Source organism: Mycteria americana, chromosome 10 (assembly GCF_035582795.1).
Source record: "Mycteria americana isolate JAX WOST 10 ecotype Jacksonville Zoo and Gardens chromosome 10, USCA_MyAme_1.0, whole genome shotgun sequence".
NCBI lineage: Eukaryota > Metazoa > Chordata > Aves > Ciconiiformes > Ciconiidae > Mycteria > Mycteria americana.
Genome location: NC_134374.1, coordinates 11,548,253 through 11,569,278, shown reverse-complemented (window position 1 = coordinate 11,569,278; position 21,026 = coordinate 11,548,253). Strand labels below are relative to the sequence as shown.

The window sequence follows — 21,026 nt, the reverse complement described above, 5'->3', positions numbered from 1 at the left end:
TTCATGAGCACCAGCACATAATGACGCTGTGTAGTAATACATGGCCTTAAGAGATACCATTGTTTTCAACTATTTAAACAGGGGAGAGTACCTCTCTACCTTTATTACACAGATTCTGCTTTTATGCGACTACTGAAGCCCAACTAAACACTTTAATGTGTGTAAATAAAGGAGAAATGAGGAGAAGACAAAACATTACAGTAAGCATTACTAGAAGTCTTGTGAATAGCTTTGCGTATAGTTAATGCTAACACAGCGCTCCCTTCTCAGGGCTCCACTCTGACAGCCAAAAAAAGTCAGACAGCTAATAATGACTACACAGGTAAGGTATGGTCAGTTTGTTTTAACGCAAAGTATTCAGAAACAAATTATGCTGCCCATTTAGCTGGAAAGTATGATTATACCGTTTAAACAATCCCTTCGTATTGTCTGTTTCACTCATTTTCAATGATTAGATTCAGTTTTACTTTTTCCAGACAGACACTGCATATTTCACTGCATATTTCAGAGTGCTTGTCTGACAACTACTGCATTGGCATTCCAGTCCTGTGGGGTACCTTGGCATAACCACAACACAAATCCTTAAAACACTGAACAATACGAATGTAAAACTTCACCTAAATATGCCGCGATGAATTTTGTCTCGAATACACAAGATATAGCTGTGGAATTTTGCAAGGAAACTGAGTGCCTCTTCAGAAATGCAGTCAATCCGTATAAAGGATAAGTGGATCTATTGTTAAGACTAAGCAAAGCAGGAATCAGTGAGCTTTGCTTTATGGACAACAAGGAAGAGATGCGATTTAAGCGCAACTACCATGGTTGAAAATCAATCATCATAAAGCAATTTATTCCTCCTTAGAAGATGATGTATCAAATTGACAAAGACATAGTGATACTTTATAGACAGATGAGTAAGAATTAACAATACTTTAAAATGCAACTGAACAAAAAATTTTTCTTGGGTAGGATCGTAAACATTTGAGTGGAAACCACCATTTCAGGCATCAGGTCATTTTCCTTATAATTGCAACGTAGAATCCCTGTAAAACAGTATAAATCATGTGCCACTACTGGGTTTAATCACACTAATAAAATAGTGGTGTATTCATTTATGCTGCACATAGAATGAATTAAAAGATTAAAAAGTTACTATTGTGGGGAAAAAAACCCCTAGAACAAAGCATTTACATATACTAAGTTAAGTACTCAAATGCGTAAGTAAAACACATGGCGTCTGCTGAACATTTTGTAACAATTTAATACCATCCTAATTAATTCACTTAAGTTTCTCCTGACATATAGAAGCTCATTTTAATTAAGAATTGGTTTCTAATAGTGCATTAATTGTGTGCTGCCATACACCCATCCATTTGCTCATCTGCACCTACAGACATTAGAAGAAACACTAGCAAAGAGAACAGCAATTTGTAAACCTGACTGCACAAACGATTTCAAAAAGTTACTTGTTTAATGTTAAATTCATGTTTAACAGTAAATAAGCTCAGAAAGAGTAAAAATTATCAAGGATCAAGTATAACTTTTCAGTATAACTTTACTGAAACAAGAACAAAAAATGATGAGAAAAGTCAGCACACAGTTAAATTCTGAAAAGTTAGGTTTTTAACTGCACAATGATTATTTACACTTTCAGATTTTCTTCTAGGTACATGAGGTTCGCCTGTCCTTCCGCTGAAAGGAGAGATGCATACAAGAGGATCTATGCACTTGCTTTGGTGGTTGGTTTTATTTCTTGTGTCTTTCACATATTCCCTCCTTTCCATCTTTGAACTAGACATGCTCGAATGCTCAATCTCGGTTTGTGGTGGCAGACTCAAATGTCACCGCATGTCTGTCTACAGAGAATCCCTGCCAGCGCCAATTACTGTTCCAGAAGTACATTTTGCTGATGCTTGGTTGCCCCGAATCCCACATTCCCACACCCTCTTCGTTGGAGAGGAATAAGGCAGGAACAGGTGACAAGAAGAGCAAAACCAGACACCAGAACAGACATCAAGTCAGAGCCACGCGTCATACAGCAGTAAGGTCACAAAGCACAGAATATTTAGAAAGTAAAGCACAATAAACTGGACCAAGAAGCTGCCCTGATTACAGAAGCACTCAATGCGTACCAACAGAGATAAACTAATCTCCATGTCTACATTCTAAACCCTGCTGTGTGGTTTATAACTAAGTGACCTACATAGATTTTGCTTTCTGTATGCAACTACATCTTTAAATGTGACATTTTAAACCTATATGAGTGGAGGGAGAAAAATAAAGAAAATCTTAATTGAGTTTCCTTTTCCTCTCATGTCCAACTTTGATTTAACAGGAAAACAGGCAGGCATTTTGTTGTTATTATGCTCTACTAATACTCTATTTTAAGAGGAAAAAATGTAAAACTGTTAAAAGAGAGATAATTGTGAAAGGCAGTAACTGATAACTACTCTTCAGAAATATTTTAACTCTGCATCTCAAGATAACATTTTCATAATTATCAAAATTGCATTTGCACAATTGAGTGCAGCAGTTCAGATTAACATGCTGACAGCGTGATCAGCAAACAAAATGTTTGAAAGATTTGTGCCGATAACACAGAACTGATATAAACAGTCTGAAATATCAGGCTATTTATTACAAATATGAATTTAAAGCAAGTAAAGTTCCTCCAGTACGGTGAAGGATACCATGTTTCCACCAACATTAGTGAGATGAGACAACAGCAAGAACCTCACAGAATCCATGTCTTCCGGAAGAAACTCATTCTTTCCCAGTTCCATAAAGGCATTAATGAAGTTGATGAACTTTCTTTACAAGCAGGGGTTTCCATTTAGATGTTGCTGGTTGGAATTTCCCCATCTAGCATACATTAATACTATTTTACTACAGCATCAGAAGAGAAGTCTGGAATCTCAGGGCCTAACTAGGTCTGCAGGAATCCCACAACCTGTGCATGTTATCAAGCAGTAAGCTTTGGTGCTGAAAAACTCAGGAATAGGCAAAAGACCCAGTATAGACTATTGGATACCTGCTCCCTTCTCCAAACAGGGCAGTAGGATGTTTTCTCAATTCTTATAGACTACTACTACTTTTAATAAATACTTTTAATAAACTACTACTACTATTCAGTAAGTCAATAATTAAATGCTCAGACATATGAAAATTTGTTCACAAAGTGAACATAAACTACATCTACTCAGAAATACTCTGGACAAGCTGGAAAAAAATCTGATGCAGAAAAATAAACACTTATACTTCCCTCAGTGCACACACGTCTATGTGCACATGCCAGCGCCTTTCACCTTACCAATACGAACCGCAGGTATTTATTTGCCTGTATCTACACTGGCCCTTTTTACTTTTAGATTTTCCATCATTGAGATCACTGTCATAATAACAATAATGGTTAAATGGGTAATATTGAGTGAACTGTATTTCAGCCACAAAACTGCCTGATGCTGCTCAAACATTCCTATGCCTCTAAATAACATACATTAACAACTAAAGCTCTCTCACTTTTGCCAGCAATAGTGCAGTGGTAACACTGCAGAAAAAGAAATGAGCAAAACGTTTAATGTAGACACGTTCCCAACAAAGGTGAGAGCAAACTTCTGAATACAGTACAAGTCAGAGCGTTAAAAAGCCCCACTTGAACGTTCAGATACATCTAAGTTGAAGAACTGCAGTTTCCTGTAGTAAATTTTAAAGATGGCTAATGGTCTTTGGAATAATCTATATGGAATTGGGGACTTAGTCATTTTGTGATGCATTTGTCTAATGACAGCTAGTTGCTACAACACTGGGGTAGAGGACCAGAGAAGAGGAAGACAGAAAGACAACCATGACAAAAATTTCCCCCTTCTCTTGAGATCAGCATCTAGGTTTTTCTTCTTTCAGCCCACAAAGAAAGCTATGAAAAATAAGAATCGCATTCCAGGGTATTCCTATATGCAAACCAGGATTCCCCCCCCCCCCACATTTAACCCTATGAGTAGTAAGATAATAAAAAGAATTTTTGTTTTATTACCTGAAGACAAATTCAAAAGCACCATGCATGCTCAGTGCATACATCATTCATTTTGCTGAATTTACTGAGGGGACTAACTGTGCACCAATCTAGTTCTAGGTGAGCTCATCTTCTATTGTATTTAAGAAAAAAAAAAAATCTCCAAGTTGATAAAATAATGAGAGGCTTGGGGGCTACTGAGTACTGAATGATTACGTCAAAGAGAAACAGGCATTTATAGATGTCAGTATACAAGAGTCGCTGAGCTTATTTTGTTTACATATTAATATTCTGCAATAAAAAAATGTAGTACACGGCTAAGTATGATTGACACTGATGAATTTGGGGATAACCTGTCAATCACATGACAGTGTACTGTGTTTGCATGAAAGAAGCATAAGCATGAATCTTATTTTGTGCTCTTCATATTGATAGTGGTCGGAAGCACTGTAACAATGTACCTGAAAAGTGCTTAGCTGCTAAGATGACAAGCGATAGGACAGGCAGACAGAAGACAATGCATCGCTTCATACGTCAGCACAAGTTAATGAAACAGAACTTGCTACTCAAGGCTGAGTGACCACTCTGACTCTCCTTGCCCATCAAAGTCCATAAAACAAATGCAGAATGTTCCCTCGTGCAGAACTACAAAAATCTGAAATTGACTAAAAGGATAAAAAAAAGGAATAAAATAAAAGCATAAAAATCTTCCCAAGTGTAACATTCGAGGGAAAGCTCTGTAGAGATGGAAAACTTCCTCAAGCTTATACTGTTGTTTATCACTCATTCAGTGAATCTGAACTCATCAGGTCCTTTTCAATTTCTCTATGAATCAAATGGCCACAAGATTCTGATGTATTTTAGGAAGGCTATCTCAGAGGAGCTCGCCAGGAGCCTCTTTATGAGAGATGAGATGACCTACATTAACTGTCTTCTCACTTGACTACATGGCAGTCTTGGAAAACCAGTAATAGAAAGACAAATGCTGAAGATGAGTCAGGAACTCATAACATTGACTCACCACTGTTGTGAATGAGCGATACAATTAAGAATAGCCTAAAAATTATCTTAGGTCATATTTTCCTATGATATCTGGACAGCTTGAGGATGCTTGTATGCAAATGCAATGCCATGAAGTACCTAGGCAGGAGGATATCCCTGGTTTATCAGTCTTACAGGTGACCCACAAAACTTCTGAGCTTGTTCGCTTCTCATGTACATACAGACTGAGGAAGATTCCCCTTCTGCTTCAATTATTTTTTGCTCAACTACAGCTTCCTTGCTCTTTTTTTAATTAAAAATAGTATCGCTGACCCACTTTTTAGAAAGACTTAAGCAGGACTTGCATCCCACCATCTGCTTTCACAGTTGCTTGCATAACCAGTAGATGCAAACAGCATCCTTCCTTCCTCCCTTCCCCTCTCCTCCTCCATACACTACATCATTGTGTTGGTTAAAGCTGCTCCATTGTTCTTGCCAAAATTAGTGCCCTGCTGCCTCCCTCAGCTTGGGAAAGGAACTAAAACATGGCAAACAAGTAATTCAGTAACTAACACAACTGATTAACAGGGGGAAAAACATTTCACACAATAAATTCTGAAGTCATGTTTACTTTGGAGGGGGAAAAAAACCACACTCCTAGTACCTGTACAGCTGGAGAGAAAAAGAGAAGAACTAAACGGTCCAGTAAAATTTTGAGGATTACAGCTAAATTTAAAACGTGGATACATTTTTAATGTATTTATCCAGATCTTGTGATCACTAGGAATGCATCACTAGGATAATGTCACTATGTCAGGAGCATCAAAGCCATGTGTGTTATGGGAGACAAACTGCTTTCCAAGAAAGCATAAAAGAGAAACTTCGTACTTAATTACCTGGCTAATTAAGCCAGGCTAATTACCTGGATTAACTTTAATAGCTTGTATATAAAATTTAAGTCTAGTTAAAAGTTTACATCCCCTTTCAAAAGAACCAAGAATTATAACCTCTACTAAAGTTACGGAACTCACCAGCATGAGTTTTGATGACAGATTTGTCTTGCTTAATGCCAGCTTCATTATTTTTTAGATCAATCCATTTTCCCATGAGATCTCTTTCTATAGCTGCAGAATCCGCTACTTCAGACTGCTCATCTACAATGGTAAAAGGTAGCTTTGAACATGCATTGTAAAGAAAACAGGACTGCAGGAAAACAAAGTGGGAGGCAAATAATCCTCCACTTGAACGTGACAGTTTTCCCTGTTGAGGGAAAAGAAAGCCCAAGCCATAGGACTACACAGATATCAGTGATTTCAGGGTGAAATGCTGAGCAAGCTTCTGTCCCACAAAGTATCTCATATTGCTCATTTCTAATCACCCCACTGAAAGGCAATATAGGATACACTGAGAAAAACAGAAACGACTGCTTAGAGCTTGTTGACACATTCCATTTTATCTGTAATGCTGACTTAACCTCAATCTACCTCCTCCCTCATTCAGCCCCATCGCTTATTTTCAGCCCTGAATAGGCTCTTCATTTGTGGCAGTACAAGTACTCTTGGGAGCTTAGGTGAACTGTCTCAAGGTATTGATCCAAGTGAAAAATAACGTGGGGCAGGGGAAATAAAAAAATCTGTATCAGCTTCCTGTTCTCCAGCTTGTTCCAGCACAACTCCAGTTCTGCAGAAACTGAGGAAACAGCTAAGATGTGAAAGCAAATAGCTGGGAAAAGACAAAAGACTTAAGAGGGCTGAAAAGTCACTGCCACTGACAGCAAGATGCATACGGCGTGGTCCCAGTTCAAAATACTGAGCACACTCAGGAAGCACCTGACTTCTCTACTCTGTTTTCAGGGTACTAATAGCAAATTCAGTGGGCTTATACAAGGAAATAATGTGTCCCTATGGGGACACCAGCGTGACAGGTTTTCTACAGTTTTTATTATTTATATATGCTGTTCTCGGTAAGATATATACTGCAGAAAGCAATCAATTTCCCAAAATATTTTTCTATGAATTATTCCCTAGTTTCTCATTTAACTGGTAGTATTCAGAAGACTCCATAATTTTATGAAACATTCACCTTGTAAAGATAAAAAGTGGTAACACTTATTAAAAAAACCTCTACGCACACAGCAAGGATCCCTCCTACCATGTACTCCCTGATGCCAGAAATAAGGATTTCAATGGTTAGACATGGAATAATTTAAAAAAACTTGTTATGTCTCCAGAAAAAAAAAGTTTATTAAAACCCATCACTTGTAAAAACCAAAAATTTTAAGCCAAACTGTTAAATCTATTAGACAATGTTCAATTATATAAATAAGAATAAATAAATATTCAATTAAAAATATTGAATAAGACACCAAGGCAATGATCATCTCTTTATTCAGATTTTTGAAGCTCTGATACCTAATGCTATATTCTGTGCTACGATAAACAGGGTTTACATTCATGTATATATACCTGACAACAAATTTTGCCCTGCATTGTTGGGATTTCATGCCTAAACAGTATTTAAAAAGGATTCCTAATGATAATGGTGCTGGTGATTACTGCAGAGTGGGGGAAAACAAAAAAAAAAAAAAAAACCACAACCCACAGTAAAATGTTGGCTAGATGAGGGACAGGAGGAACATCTCTACGGGACATGTCCATAGTAGGAAAAGAAACAGGTTGCCAATTTTGAAGTATATACAAGGTTAATTATATATTGGTATATGCCAGCTGATCAAGTTGAACTGAGTAGAATAAGATTACAAGAGTAACAGTGAATAGACATTAAAATATATCTTAAGTCTACACTACTTTTAAAAATATATTAAAAGTGTTGTAGCTAATCTTTAAAGCTCTAATGTTTCTTCATGCTGACAAGCTCCCAAACTAAAAAGAGATTTTTAAAAAAACTCATCTCTTCAAGTCCTCACAATACTTACCAGACCAACCCTTGGAGAAAAGGAGAATGTAGAAGAATGACAGAGAACCCCACAGAGACAGAAGAAAACCTAACATACATTAAGGCAGTAAGCTTATGTCCAGCTGCCTGCTTCTTCATCACTCACCTGATGCAGCTCTAAGGTACTATCTAGCCCTCTCAAGTATCTCAAGTCCTGGAACTTTCCCTGTGCCCTTGGAAAAATTATTTTACGGCCCAGCTACTTTTCATACATGGTAATTCAGTCAAGATATCTTGCAGAATTTTTTTTAACATGCCAACAGAATTTCAGCATAACAAGGAAGGGTTTCCATGGCCAAATCATAGCCTTCTGCATGTAGCTGTCAGCAAATCCTGAGCGCGCAAAACACAGATCTAGTCAGCATACTAAGGTTCTGTTGCTTTGCACAGCAAGAACATGGAACGCAATTTTTACATTATTATTTTTGCTGATTCAAGTCTCCACTGCACTGATTTAAAGCTGTGAAAGACTGGTCTCAAGCATGGTAAGCTCTGCATACCTGCATGATTTTGGCCTGCCAACCGTGACATGCTTTCCAACATCTCTGACACAGCAGATCATTCTAAATCCTCTGTGGAACAATACGATCTGGATGGTTCGCTCTCTCACTGCCAGCAGGCTTCTTCCTCCTCACTGAAGGGCTCAAAGGTGTCTTCTGAATAGTCCAAACCAGAGCTACTGTAACGTTGGCTCAATTCCATCCGCCACTTCTCATAGTTACCAGAGCTATCTGCTGAAGTAGTCGCTGTGGTTGCATTGCAAATAAAAACAAAAGCGTATAACAGGTTCAATTATACAGGAAGAATGACTGAATTACTTACAGCAGTGGGGGACATACGGAGCAATATTACAGCTCAGCTCACGCCCAATTTAGCCACCACAATGGGTGGATGAAATAATTACTTAATCACTGGATCAAGGCAACACCCTTCAAAGCACTACTGCTGATCAGAGCAGTGCGTCATTAAGATCCACTGGGTAAGCACACAGTAACAACTATCACTGAACATTAGCACTGAATTCTGAGCAGCATTCCTTTCAAATTTGTAGTGAGTTACAGTAACACTTGGATAAAATCATTCATGAAAACAAAAAATAACTTAAAAAATGGTATTTTTTTGCCTTCAGAGTATTAAGCCTCTCACCCCTCAGAAATGCAAAACCTCCTTATTCTGCTTAGATTTTGTCTAGAAAATTAAAAAGAAAACATAACAAGCATCAGCCAGCTGATGCTCTCAGATGAGGAGTCACGCTCCCAACGTGAAAAAGAGAAATTAAGTTCTCCAGATTCAAGCTCCAGGAACAAAACAGACCTCAGATAGTTACCTATCACGTAATGGATTCATTTGAAAGCTTTGTTCTTACTTATTTTACCCTTTTTTATTAGGATAATGCAATACCCCTTCTTCCTTTGAATTTAAGGACCTAAATAACTTTGTCCTGAATAATTTTGCTCCGATTTCTTCCCTACTCTCATGAAGTACGGAGAGTAAATGTATGGGCAACATCCCTCTGGAAAGATGTGTGCAGCAGTCACAGTCATGGCTCCTTCATCAGAAAGGTGGGAACCCCAACGTGGTAACAGTAGGCAGACAAAGGCACTTTCTGTCATGCCTGAAATTCAGGTATGTCACTGTACTTGGGGTTTATTACCAGGGTTTAGGCAACTTCCTTTTAAAGGTGCTGACTTTGGTCATTTCCCTACTGAATATGCTACACCGCCTGTTTTACACACCGCATTACTGCCGAAGTCTTTCTATGCACTGTGTAAAGGCCCTGTGTCCCTAAAAGAAATTCAGGACTTCTTTCCCAAGGCTAGACTTCCAAAACTAATCTGTGGTGCCAAATTTCTAGGTCCAAAGGTTTTATTTTTGTTTTAACATGGTCCCAAAGGTTAAAGAATTGTTCTGATCTAAACTTTAAATATTAATAAACACTAAGTAATTCTTTTGTTCATTACACCACCACTGATTCAGGCTGGAGATTGGTTATTAAGATCAGTTCTACTGCAGAAAAACAATAGGACAGGCAAACAGAGAGTCAATTAGTTCTCCAGCCCACAGCTGACCCAAGAACTTGCAGGTGCACAAGCAGCATGTGCATAGTTAAGGAGCGAGAAGACAAATTTCAGCAAGTAACATGACTGGCTGAACTAGAAATACTTCATAATATCAGATATGGCTGATATTAGCTGATTTTCACAGTGAAAAATAGGTATTTGTTACAGCATCAGCAGGTAAATAACTTAGAAGCCGTAAGTATACTTATAAATAGCAATAAAACATGTTCACAGACACCTTTAAAGTTGCAGCTGCTATCATATACCTTTTATTCCTCACAAGGCTGAGGTAATGTCTGCCTTAACAGACTGGCAGAAAGCAAGCTTAATGCTTCAGTTAAGGGTTCTGAAAAACAGAAGCCACAGAACTGTTTGAATTGCTTTTCTAAGAATCACTTTGTCTTACAGACATGGTGACAAAACCTTCACTCGCCACTGAGAAGAGGTTGCTGTGATATAACGTCACTGAAAATGGGAAGCACCTTAGAAGAAAACCTGAAGGAAAGCAGCTCTGTCCTCTCAGTAGGCAAAAATGCGATTGCAACACACCACACTCATGAAAAACCTACATTTCCACCAAGTAACAGCCAATTAAGAAACTGTACTCCACGCACTTTCTAGTTAAAACCCAAAGGCAACACAGGTGGAGTGTTCTTTTGTTTGTGGTTTGTTGGGGTTTTTTTTAATTTCACAATCCTGCATTTCCAGGCTGAATACATGAATTTTTCAAAACTATTTAACATATAATTTAATTGACAAATTCCCTTTTAGAAAACCCTAAAATGAACCAGATGCTTAGGCTATCTTTTACTATGCTGCTCGCGCAACATCAGGCCTTCCTGCAACCTCAGACGCTTGATCCCAGGGAGGAGCCCCCCCAGCACATTAACTTGCCCAGCCGGGACCCAGAGTTCCGCTCGTGGGGCAGGCAACTCGTCACACAGAAGGGACGCAGATCCGTGTCTGGCCTCCTCCGGCTCCCTGCTCCCCCTGAAGCCTCGCTGACACCCGGCACCTTCCCCTCCAGGCGCCCTTTCCCCCCGGGCAAACACGGGCTCTCAGAAGGCGCCCTCCTCTCCTCACACGCCGCCAGAGACGGGCCTCCTTACCCAGGCCCACCAGCACATCGAGAACCGGCAGCCTGGCACACCGGCCCCGCTTCACCACAGAAAGGTGCCCCGGGGCGTTGCGCAACGAGCCGCGGCGGGGCCGCTGAGCCCCGAGCGGCGCTGACGGGCCCGGCCCGGCCCCGCCGGCAGGCCGAGGCCGCGCCGACCACCCTCACAGGGCGGGTGCAGCGCCTCAGGCGCCACACGCTCCCCGCGACTCACCCCGGCCCCGCGGCGGGGCGGCTCCGGCCGAGGGGAGCGGAGCGGAGCGGGACGGGGAGCCCGGGCCCCGGCGCCGTCCCGCCGCGCTGCGCCTGAGGCGCGGTTGGCCGTGAGGGCGGGACGGACAGGCCGTTCCCTTCGCGCGCGGCTCCGCCCCGTCTCCCCGCGGAGCGGCGGCCGCCGGTGAGGGCCCGGGGGCCGCTGAGGGGGCGGCGGGAGCCGGAGCGGGCGGAGGGGTTTGCCGGGCGGAGGGGCGGTGTGAGACGGGCCCGGCGGGGCGAGCGGCTGCGAGGGCCTGGCCTGACGGCGGCACTCCCGGCACTGGCCCTACCGCCATCTCCCTCATGTCCTCCCTGCCCCTTAGGGAGCCAGGGGTAGAGAAAACCTTTTCGTTAAAATAGTTCTTGCTTTTCGTCGAATCGTAGAATAGTTTGGGTTGGAAGGGACCTTTAAAGGTCATCTAGTCCAACCCCCCTGCAGTGAGCAGGGACATCTTCAGCTAGATCAGGTTGCTCAGTTGGAGCCCACCCTCATCATGACTCTAAGATGGAAGAATGAGTCTTACAGATTGCTCTCCCAAAAGGGGGTTGCCAGGTGTGTGGGAGTCCTTTAGAGTCAGAGGAAATAGGTCACGGACGGGAAAGCTTTGTTCCAGGAGAAGCTGACTTCTTCTAAGGAGAGGCATACAGGGAGACCATTTCTTCTGGGGTGGATGTAACTCAGTGCAGCATGCGCTGGCTGTTGTGGGGCATCTTCCTCTGCTTCCCACCAAGAGGGAGACGGGATTTTCAGCACAGGATGACTTGTGTTGTTTTATATAGTTGTTCTTTTTATATTGAAAGCACAGCCTCGGAGGTGCCGGCTGAGGCAGGCAGCACGGCGTGGCGGGACATAGCAGCAGCCCGGACAGGTCAAGTGCTGCTGTGGGTGATGGCAAGGCCGGGCCGTTGGCTTGGGGTGCCAGGGACTTCGTGGGCAGCCTGGTGCTGACCTGTTTCTGCTAGTTGTAGTGTAGCTACAGCCTTGGATGCGACACTATCATGGAACTAAGGTGCAAGAAGTTCGTATTTCGGGACATGAAATCTACCTGTAGCTTGAGGTCCAATTTCAATAGGTACATCGTGATAAAAGCAGCTCTTCTGTATACTGGGATCTGGGTTTAATATTGCTATTTCAGGTTAGCTAACACCACTTTTTTTCTTTCAGGGAAGTCATTCTTTTTGTCCAGAAAAGCTTATTCTCCAGTTCTGGGATCCATAGTGTGTTGTCTGTCACATGTAAGTCACTGAGGTATTTTATCCTCCTAAGCACCTTATGCTGTGTTTGGACTGACTTGCCAAGGTCTCAGCTTGGCCGAGAACTTTAGGACAGAGATCTTGTCTTCTCTCATGGTTGATTAAGTGCAGCACATGATGTTAGCAGCTCAAGTGATCTTGTTTCTCTTGAAAGACAGAATTCTGTGTGCTGCGACTATACCTACAATATAAAGAACATTTGGCCAGCATAATGAGATAGATCCACAGTGTTGCAGAAGAGTAAATAAATTCATTGATGCAGTGGAGTGTAAAGCAAAGTGGAATAAACAGGTCTGCCTACATATTGTTCAAATGTTTTAAGATTCAGTCGTTCACTGCTTTCTGCAGAGAGTGGCCTGCTTGATGCTGGCCCTTTTCATTTTCATCTAGCTAGCTATAAGAAATTAAAATAATTTACACATGATAAACATTTCTTTTACATTTTCCATCCATACAAATTATAGTAGTGATCAGAGAGGTGTGCAACTGCTAACGGAAGGGGCAGTTATCCATACTGTAGGAAGTGGGAGTCAGCTGAATACCAATGAGATGAGACTGTCAACAGTACAGAGGGAGGAAAATGTAATTAAGAAAGTTTAGATCAGCAAAATCTGCATTGTGTACTAAACATTTCCAACCCAAAGATTCACCTTCCATTGATTGCTCTATGTTGTATTTTCCTTCTCAGGAAAGTAATGTTGCAAACAAGCTAGCAAGCACCCAAGCTGAGTAAGATCAGTATCTGGAAGAATCTGAGAGGTAGGCTGACAGTTTTCATGCTCTGGGTTATAAATGATGGTGAAATAGGGTTGGGAGAAACATTACCTTTTCTTTAAAATTCTAATCAAGATACACAGAGAATAACACAGAATAACTAAGAATAACACAGATCCTCACAATTCCCACTAAATACCTCCCTGGCAGCTTGATACTTTATTATTAATCATCGTCCATTTTTTTATGGTAACAGTTGACATTAGATTGGTACTGACCTGGTTGGTATTTGAATTTATTCCCTAGAGGTTAAAGACTTTGTAGTTTCATGTTCTCGGTCCTTTTTAAAATTCATAATTTTAGAGCGTGGAAAATATATTGTTCTATCAAGTTTATTTCTCTGACATTTATTCAGTGGAGAGTGTGATCCTAATGTTAAAGGCTTTTGATCTGAAGCCCAGGATACAGATCATTCTTTTTACTGGTCTTCCCTAAAACAGGTTATTTTATCACTGTGTTTCCCCTTGTTGGTATCTAGGAAGTTAATATGTTGAACGGCATAATTATTTGAACCAGTATTTGTTTTTAAAGGATTTGTGGGTGATAATAGATGGCTCAACCCAGTTGTGTCAGAAGGTATTAAGATTTCCATCCGCTAATGTCATGGAGTTGGTCCTATATAGAGCTATAAATACTATTGTGTGAGAAGCAGTGACAGGCTTTTACTCCAGCTCGTCTCTTTATCATATGTTATATTAAATTTAAACACAATTCTTGAATTCCTTTGTGTAGGTAAACGCTTTTTGATGTCTCCTTCTATTAAAGTTGTAATATCCCTTTTAACCAGAGGACTGCATAAGAATTCAGACTTGCTAGGTATGTTTCTCAAATAATCATAATCTCATTACTGTTGCCAGCAGAACTAATTGGGCTGTCACAATGAGGTTCAGTACCCAGTTGGAGAATTATGGTGTGAGGCCAACAGAATTAAGTATATTCTGATGGTGGAGAAAGTTAATGTGGCTCATTAATGAGATGCTCATAAGCATTATTCTATATGAAAACGCAGGTAGTTTAAGGTTGGTTTTTTTAAACTCTGGAAATATGAAGGACAAATGCAAGAACTCTTATGAAATTTCAAAGTATTTGTTGAGAGTTCAAGATACAATAAAAGTTTTCTTCTTTATCAGCACAGACATTGAAAGTACTGCCAAGTAGCACCTAGAACCTGTAAATCATTGATGAGAGTGGATAGTTTGAAAATATTACAAAGGAAACGCTCTAGGGCATGCAGCATCTCAGGAAGTCATTGTTTAGGGCCTGCCGTATTTAAAATTATCATTTCAGTTTCCATTAATTCACATCTCTAATTAAGAAATGGATTGATCTTCGCTTAAAGTTGCTAGAGACTGGCTGGTGTCCATGGCAGATCAGAAGTGTGCATACAAATTAAATGTTAAAAGTGTCGACTGAGTTTCAGACAGCAAAAAGGTAGACTCGTGTTTGTAGGTAGCTGTTTGTAGGTAGCTGTCCATTTTAATTTTTCCCCATGCAGAGTTATCCTCAAGGACATGCTTTAAATAGTTGGGTATTTGAGACCAGTGGTTTTATCATTTTGCTTCTGAGGAATAATGCATTCCCTTAGATGGACAGGTTGGGTTTTTTTCCTGAGCATGACATTAAGTCATGCAAAAGAGGAGAACTCAGAAACCCATAGAGTAAATGTTTGAGATTTTCTTCATTTTCTTCTCTCTTTTATTATTTTCGCTTAATGATTTCCCTGTGGACCATGCTGATGAATTGCCAGTGTGTTGCAGTGGGGAAAGCTTTCAAAGGGAAAGGCAAAGTCATCACGCACTTTCGACAGATCGATACTAGACTTATTAATCAGTTTTCTTCGGTAATAGGTTGACTCTTTTGGGAATCTTTCAGAATTTACTTCAAACTGATGAGTTGTTTTGACAGTTCAGAAAATGTCTTAATTTAGAAATTGCATCTTTTCATATTGACACTCTGTTTAACCCATCATATATCCATCTGTTGTAAAAACACAGTATTTATTCGTTCCTCAGCTAGCTTTTGTGATACTAGTCATTGCAGTATTGAAGTGTCCTATACATGCTGTAAGTCATATCAGCAAGGCTCTTTCTGTTTTTCTTCTTCTAATTCTTTATTGGTGGAATATTATTTCTCCTGGAGAAGGTGGAGTGATTTTGTAGTTTGTTCAGAGGACACTGTTTTGAGATCTTTATAATCTCTTCTGGAGGTGGGCTTATTTCTGAGAAATCTCATGGTCCTGGAAGAAGGAACATCAGTGTTGCTCTGAGTATTTCCTTACTGGTAAGAAGGTGAGTTGTTTTGGATGATTGTATTTTTGGAGAAAGAACTTCTCTCTTCATTTTCTGGGACTGTTTGAGAACACAGAAAATGGACACTAATCTGAAGTTTGGTAACCAGTTTGTGCCACTTACCTGTGTATGTGTGTGTGGAGATGTTTGAGAACTTTAGTGTCCTAGTGTAAGGCAGACCTTCTCAATAAATATAGCCTCTATAATCTTAAATAGTGATTTTCATTGTGATTTCATAAGCTATCATATTCTTAACAGTAGCTTACTTGAAACATACCTGATGTTTCCAACTCCTGTGGCACAGGTAGCTGGAGGCAATCAGACAAGCCACTCTGTGCTTTGTGGAATGTTCTGCTAGGCTGCGTGTTGAATAATGCTGCAGCTATTAAGTAAATTTATCATTCCCTCCAGTGTGTGTTGGTTATAAAGAAAACACAATTGTAAAATTGTTAACTTTGAAGTCCCATTAATAGAATGGACCTCATATATGTAAATTTTGGTGGGCTTTTTTTTTTGGTCTCCAATTATTACAGGCTGGAAAGAGTTCATATTAGGCATATAAGCATGCATATGCCTAAAATGTCCTTAAAACCCAATTAAATATACATATGGGAACACATTTTGCACTGACTCATCATATAATTTTGAAGAACATTTGAAACATTACTCTCAAAAGACGTGTAAAATAAGTATTGGTGCTGCATACTAGGTGGGAGGTCAAAGGCATAAAGAGTAAATGACTCCTTTAAGGTCAGACAAAATGACAGCTGAGTTTCCTGGATTCTAATCGCAGCACTTCTTGTTGTGACAAGATGCATCGTCTCTTATTCATTATCTTTTTCATTATTATTCTTTGATAATGAAAAGCTGTCTAATTGGTTATGTTATCATTTGGAGTGATTCACCATATCACGGCATTCTGAAGTATGTATGAGATCAGAACTTAAAAGTCCTGTGCTTTTTTCCCAAGTTTAATAAGCTCACTGATGGATATTTATGAAGTAATTATGCGCCTTTTGAGTTGCTGAACCACCTACAGAAGGAGAAGATAGACAGTGGGAAGCTGACATTGACTTTGGCAGACAGGTTAAATGATGACGTGCACAGGGGATTTCCAGTGTCTGTATATGAAAGAGGATTTTCAGCATAAAGAGTATCTCACAAACACTGTCAAATGCAGTTAATGTCTCGTTATGTGAACTAGAGCGATTTAGTCTCTCTCTATTTTAGAAGCTTGAGCATAGGCAGACCATAATCCTTTCCATTTTATATCATATTGATCTTTGCTGTCAGAGTTTGGGGATGGAGGGCTGAAGTGGAATGAAATGAAAAAGGAAGGGAAAAGCAAAAATAGTGTCTTTGGTTTTGATGCAGCCATCTGAGGGCTCCATGTCCTCTTGGGGTTGTGGAGGAAGATTAACGTCTGATTCCATTTGACTCCATACATAGGCATGAGCCAGATTTCCCGATCTGCGTGTTCCCAACCTTCCTCTCAGTGAGAGCTGCTAGCCCAGATCTAGCTACCACAAGTGCCTGTGAACCTTCTTGAACTGCTGAGCTTCTTTCAGGCAGCTTGAATATCAGAAATATACTAAACCGATGGACTTGGCTCAGCCCTGATAGGTACTCTTGAGTAAATCATTCTACCCCATGCCAGCAGACCAAGTCTCCAGCAGAAAATGAACTTGATGATCTGATTCTAATTAGTTTCTTGATTTAATGGCAGTAATTTTACTTTCACGATGGTAGTCATTGCCCCAGCTAGCAGGAATAATAGAATTGGTTTCCTTAAAGGCCCATTTACTATGCATCCTCTGTTGAATCTTAAGCAATAACAAGCAGAAGCCTATAGTTATTTCAAAATTATGGTATTTATATGGTTAAAAGTGTCAGGCTGTCTCGCCTGACATTGGTGACTGGGAATTGCCAGTATAAGAAAATGAGCAGTCGTAAAGTTAAAATATAGTTTGAATTTATTCCATTTTGTTCTAAGATGATCTTTTTCTTTCATTGCTGATTTAAACACGTGGAAGTTAAAGTCCTCATAAAATTAAAAACAGGCAAACAAAATCTTTGAGGAAATTAAACAGTATGGGATGTGATGTGTTTACACCAGTATAAAACCAGAATGACTCCACAGAAGATAATTAAAAGCAACTGAAACAAATGGATTGATCTCCTTAATAACCTAATGGGCAAGGTGTCATTAAAGTATCATTCTATTTCAGTTACCTCAACTCCATGTGCTTTCAAAAATTATACTTAAGCTGGAGAGCTGTAAAAACTTGTAGCCTTAGTTGTTTTCCCTTGAAACTTCTAAGAGTTTAGCTCTCCACAGCCAGGTTAGAATTGGATTCGGTATCTTCACATTGCAGTGCATTTTGAATTGTGGACTTGAGAGCCTGGCAATCTTTGCTTGAAAATCCCATCCTGCTAGCAAATGAATCTCCTGAATCACTGTAACCCTCTGTTGATTATCAGAATGCTCACGAAGGAAGAGTATGGGGCTACCTGGCAGGACCGTGGAACAGGTTAGATATATGGAAAGGAAGTCAGGGTGTATCAAGTCTGAATAGGTATGGCAGAAAAAGTGTTTAACTTGGTTTGGTGGAAGGCAGTTTTTTGTCTCCCTGTGATTTGCACAATCTGTAGATGGATTCAGCTGGGGAAGGTTATCTACCCAGAAGAACTGAAGGTTTTGGCTAGTCGTCAGCTCCTTGTCAAGCTTTATTCCCTTCATTAATAATATATCTACATCCGCCCTTCCTTTGTCCTGTACTAAATGGAATTTTCCATTATTATTTCTTGCACCTATTTACCTTTATAAATTCTTCAAACTAAGGAACACTTACAGCTTTCAAATTCTTCATTCATAGAACACCTGCTGACTCCTGTGATAGCTCAACTTAAAAGACTCTGCTAGATTGTTCCTGAATTTTGAAAAGTAATGTACATTTGTAGTCCTCTCTCTGTTATGAATGACAAAATAGACTCTGATCTGCTGCATACTTATTTATGTATTAAGCTGTATGCATGTATGTAGTCCCTTGGGAATTGTTTATTAAATAAGGGCCACATTCATCCAATATTGTATTTTGTGTGTTTATCATTAAATATTTAAAGCAAAAGAATTGTAAAGAATGGATGGAAGATGCATTTTGAATGGAGGTTGTGATGAAAATACGTAAACTGGGAAAAGTGTTACACTGGAATGTGCTGCTGGTTTGAATCAAAAAATGAAGTGTACAGATGTATTTTTATCAGGAATTTCTACTGAAGTGTTGTGAAAGATTCACAAATTCTGAACATGTTTAGATCATGTACGGCCATAGATACACATGATTTGTAAGAGTGAAGATATTTTCTTTTTGCAATGCGCTGCTATAACCAGCTAAAGTGTCTGTAGCAATGTATTACTCTAAAGTGCAGATCAGAAAAACAACAAAGAACAAATCATAGTCAGAGCAGAGACTATTAAAACCATAATTCAGCCACAAAGCTGACCGAGTAAGATGAGACAGTGAAGCTGTGGCACCATTAGCATGTAACAGAAGCTGTTATGTGTGTTTAAATGTCCTCTGCCTGAATAAAATTGCTTGTCCTTACAACGGGGTCTTATTATCATTTTGGTCCTTTGCAGCATCAGGGAACATTAAACACAAGAACAGGCTTGTGTCTAAAAACAAAAAAGTCTGGGTAAGGTGACCTTGATCTAGGCTGATATAATCCTAGGAGTTATAGGGGCTTTATTAAAAACTTAAAAGCTAGGCTGCTATTTAAACTTTATTCTCTTCCCTCCCCAAATAAATGAAATATTGACAAAATCTCCTTAGCTGGCTGGTGTGGTGCGCCAGCTGAAGTGCATCTCTATCACTGGCTGCCTTCCTGGCAGAGTCCAAGCTTGCCGATGGATCTGTTGTCTGAGGTACTGCTCCTGTTGGCATTGCCCCGTCAAGGACAGGCCGAAGCTATGTTCTACCTGGACTGTTTTGCAGTGGTCATGCATGTGCCGTAATCTTCTAGACAGATCCTTAGTAAAATTTCAGTCATCTCCTACAAGTTGCTTCTGCTGCTAGACTGTTTTAAAGAAATCCTTATTTCCAAATTCGAATTGTAAGGACTGAAGGGTACCTGTCCATTTTCTGGCTTTCCATAGCAACTCTCACTGCAGCTCTATGGGCTAGTGAAACACAAATTTGGGTGGTAGACCCTTTCTGTTTTGGTTGCTGGTTCAACTCCTCTTCATAACAGTATTAGTTTAAAATCATCATAATGCAATAATGGTTCAGTTAAAGCAGTTAAACAAGTTAGAAGTGTGAGTGTAGTACCTACTAGATAGATGCACGTGATTAATTCAAGCCGTGAATTGGGAAACCATCGTGGTGATTGTATGGAAAGACCATTGCTGTTGACCTGATAGCTACAGCAAGAGACAGGCCATCTCAGAATTTTCTTTGAAGAACAAACTCACATTACAACAAAGCATCCCACCGGGTTTGCTCTACAGAGACAATGACTAACTGGCTTCCTTGCGGGGAATTTCTGCAGAAGAACCACAGTATGACAGGGCTAGTTTGCACCCTAAAAGTGATGGATAACAGTGGGATTAAAGACCCCTGGCAGAAGGTTGCAGGTAGTGAGGGCTGGCGTAGCTGCTGCCAGTACTGGTTTTGCTGACAAATGCAGAATTTGCTGGCTCTCCTCAGCGATGCCAGCATTTTCCAGCACTAACTCAACCTTACCTTTTTGTTTTAAAATTAGTATTTTTGCCAAGTTACTGTGAATGCTTTCTACTTCGTGTACAGATGGAAATAATTCAAGAACTTAAGATCTTCATTTATTTTCAGTACTGGGATCTTTTCCCAAAAATGACATGGGAAGTTGGACTAGGGAACCTTTCTTCTTGTTGCGATTATAGCTACTACTTCAGAGCACAGCGTCCACGTAAGATATGCTGTGTTTTTCTGGTTTCCCGTGTTGATTGGCAGGCTTGGTTAGATGTTTGTTTCTGCAGGCACAGCTACTGTTGCTGGCAATGATGATCTTTGCAGTCACCTCTAAAACACTTTCCCTCTAATTCATTCTGGACCTATGTGAGCCTGGCAGAACTGAAGTCACTCCCAGGCTTCTTACACTGTTGCAATAATGTAGTCAGTGTTACTACTACAAAGAAACACATTTTATTATCTTTTATTTATAAAGGAAAAGACACCAATAGAGTCACGGCACATAACGAACTAAGTGTTCCTTTGGCACAGAGATTTCAATGGCTTCAGGTGCCTCGTAATTATTCAGTTTGTATATTTATTATTCTGTTATTTGGTGGACAGGGC

General features: G+C 40.0%; 1 protein-coding gene and 1 long non-coding RNA gene across 7 annotated transcripts in view; one reads left to right on the top strand and one right to left on the bottom strand.

Moving 5' to 3' along the window:
* The window catches only part of C10H8orf48 (chromosome 10 C8orf48 homolog), an 86,192-nt gene extending 74,695 nt beyond the window's left edge, over positions 1-11,497 (bottom strand). For 4 of the 5 annotated variants that reach the window (XR_012777337.1, XR_012777336.1, XR_012777338.1 and 1 more), the window contains exons 1-3: positions 11,337-11,497; positions 8,446-8,676; positions 6,022-6,144 (exon numbers count right to left, since the gene is read on the bottom strand). Coding sequence is in view for 2 of the 5 variants with exons in the window: in XM_075513368.1 (XP_075369483.1) it covers positions 6,022-6,144; positions 8,446-8,488 (166 nt within the window). In the remaining 3 variants the exon portion in view is untranslated. The remainder of the gene's footprint in view (positions 1-6,021; positions 6,145-8,445; positions 8,677-11,336) is intronic. The other variant, XM_075513369.1, reaches the window with a different exon arrangement.
* LOC142415265 (uncharacterized) overlaps positions 10,916-21,026 on the top strand; it is a 58,590-nt gene continuing 48,479 nt past the window's right edge. For both annotated transcript variants that reach the window (XR_012777340.1, XR_012777339.1), the window contains exons 1-3: positions 10,916-11,178; positions 12,543-12,613; positions 13,320-13,390. This is a non-coding gene — a long non-coding RNA (uncharacterized LOC142415265). The remainder of the gene's footprint in view (positions 11,179-12,542; positions 12,614-13,319; positions 13,391-21,026) is intronic.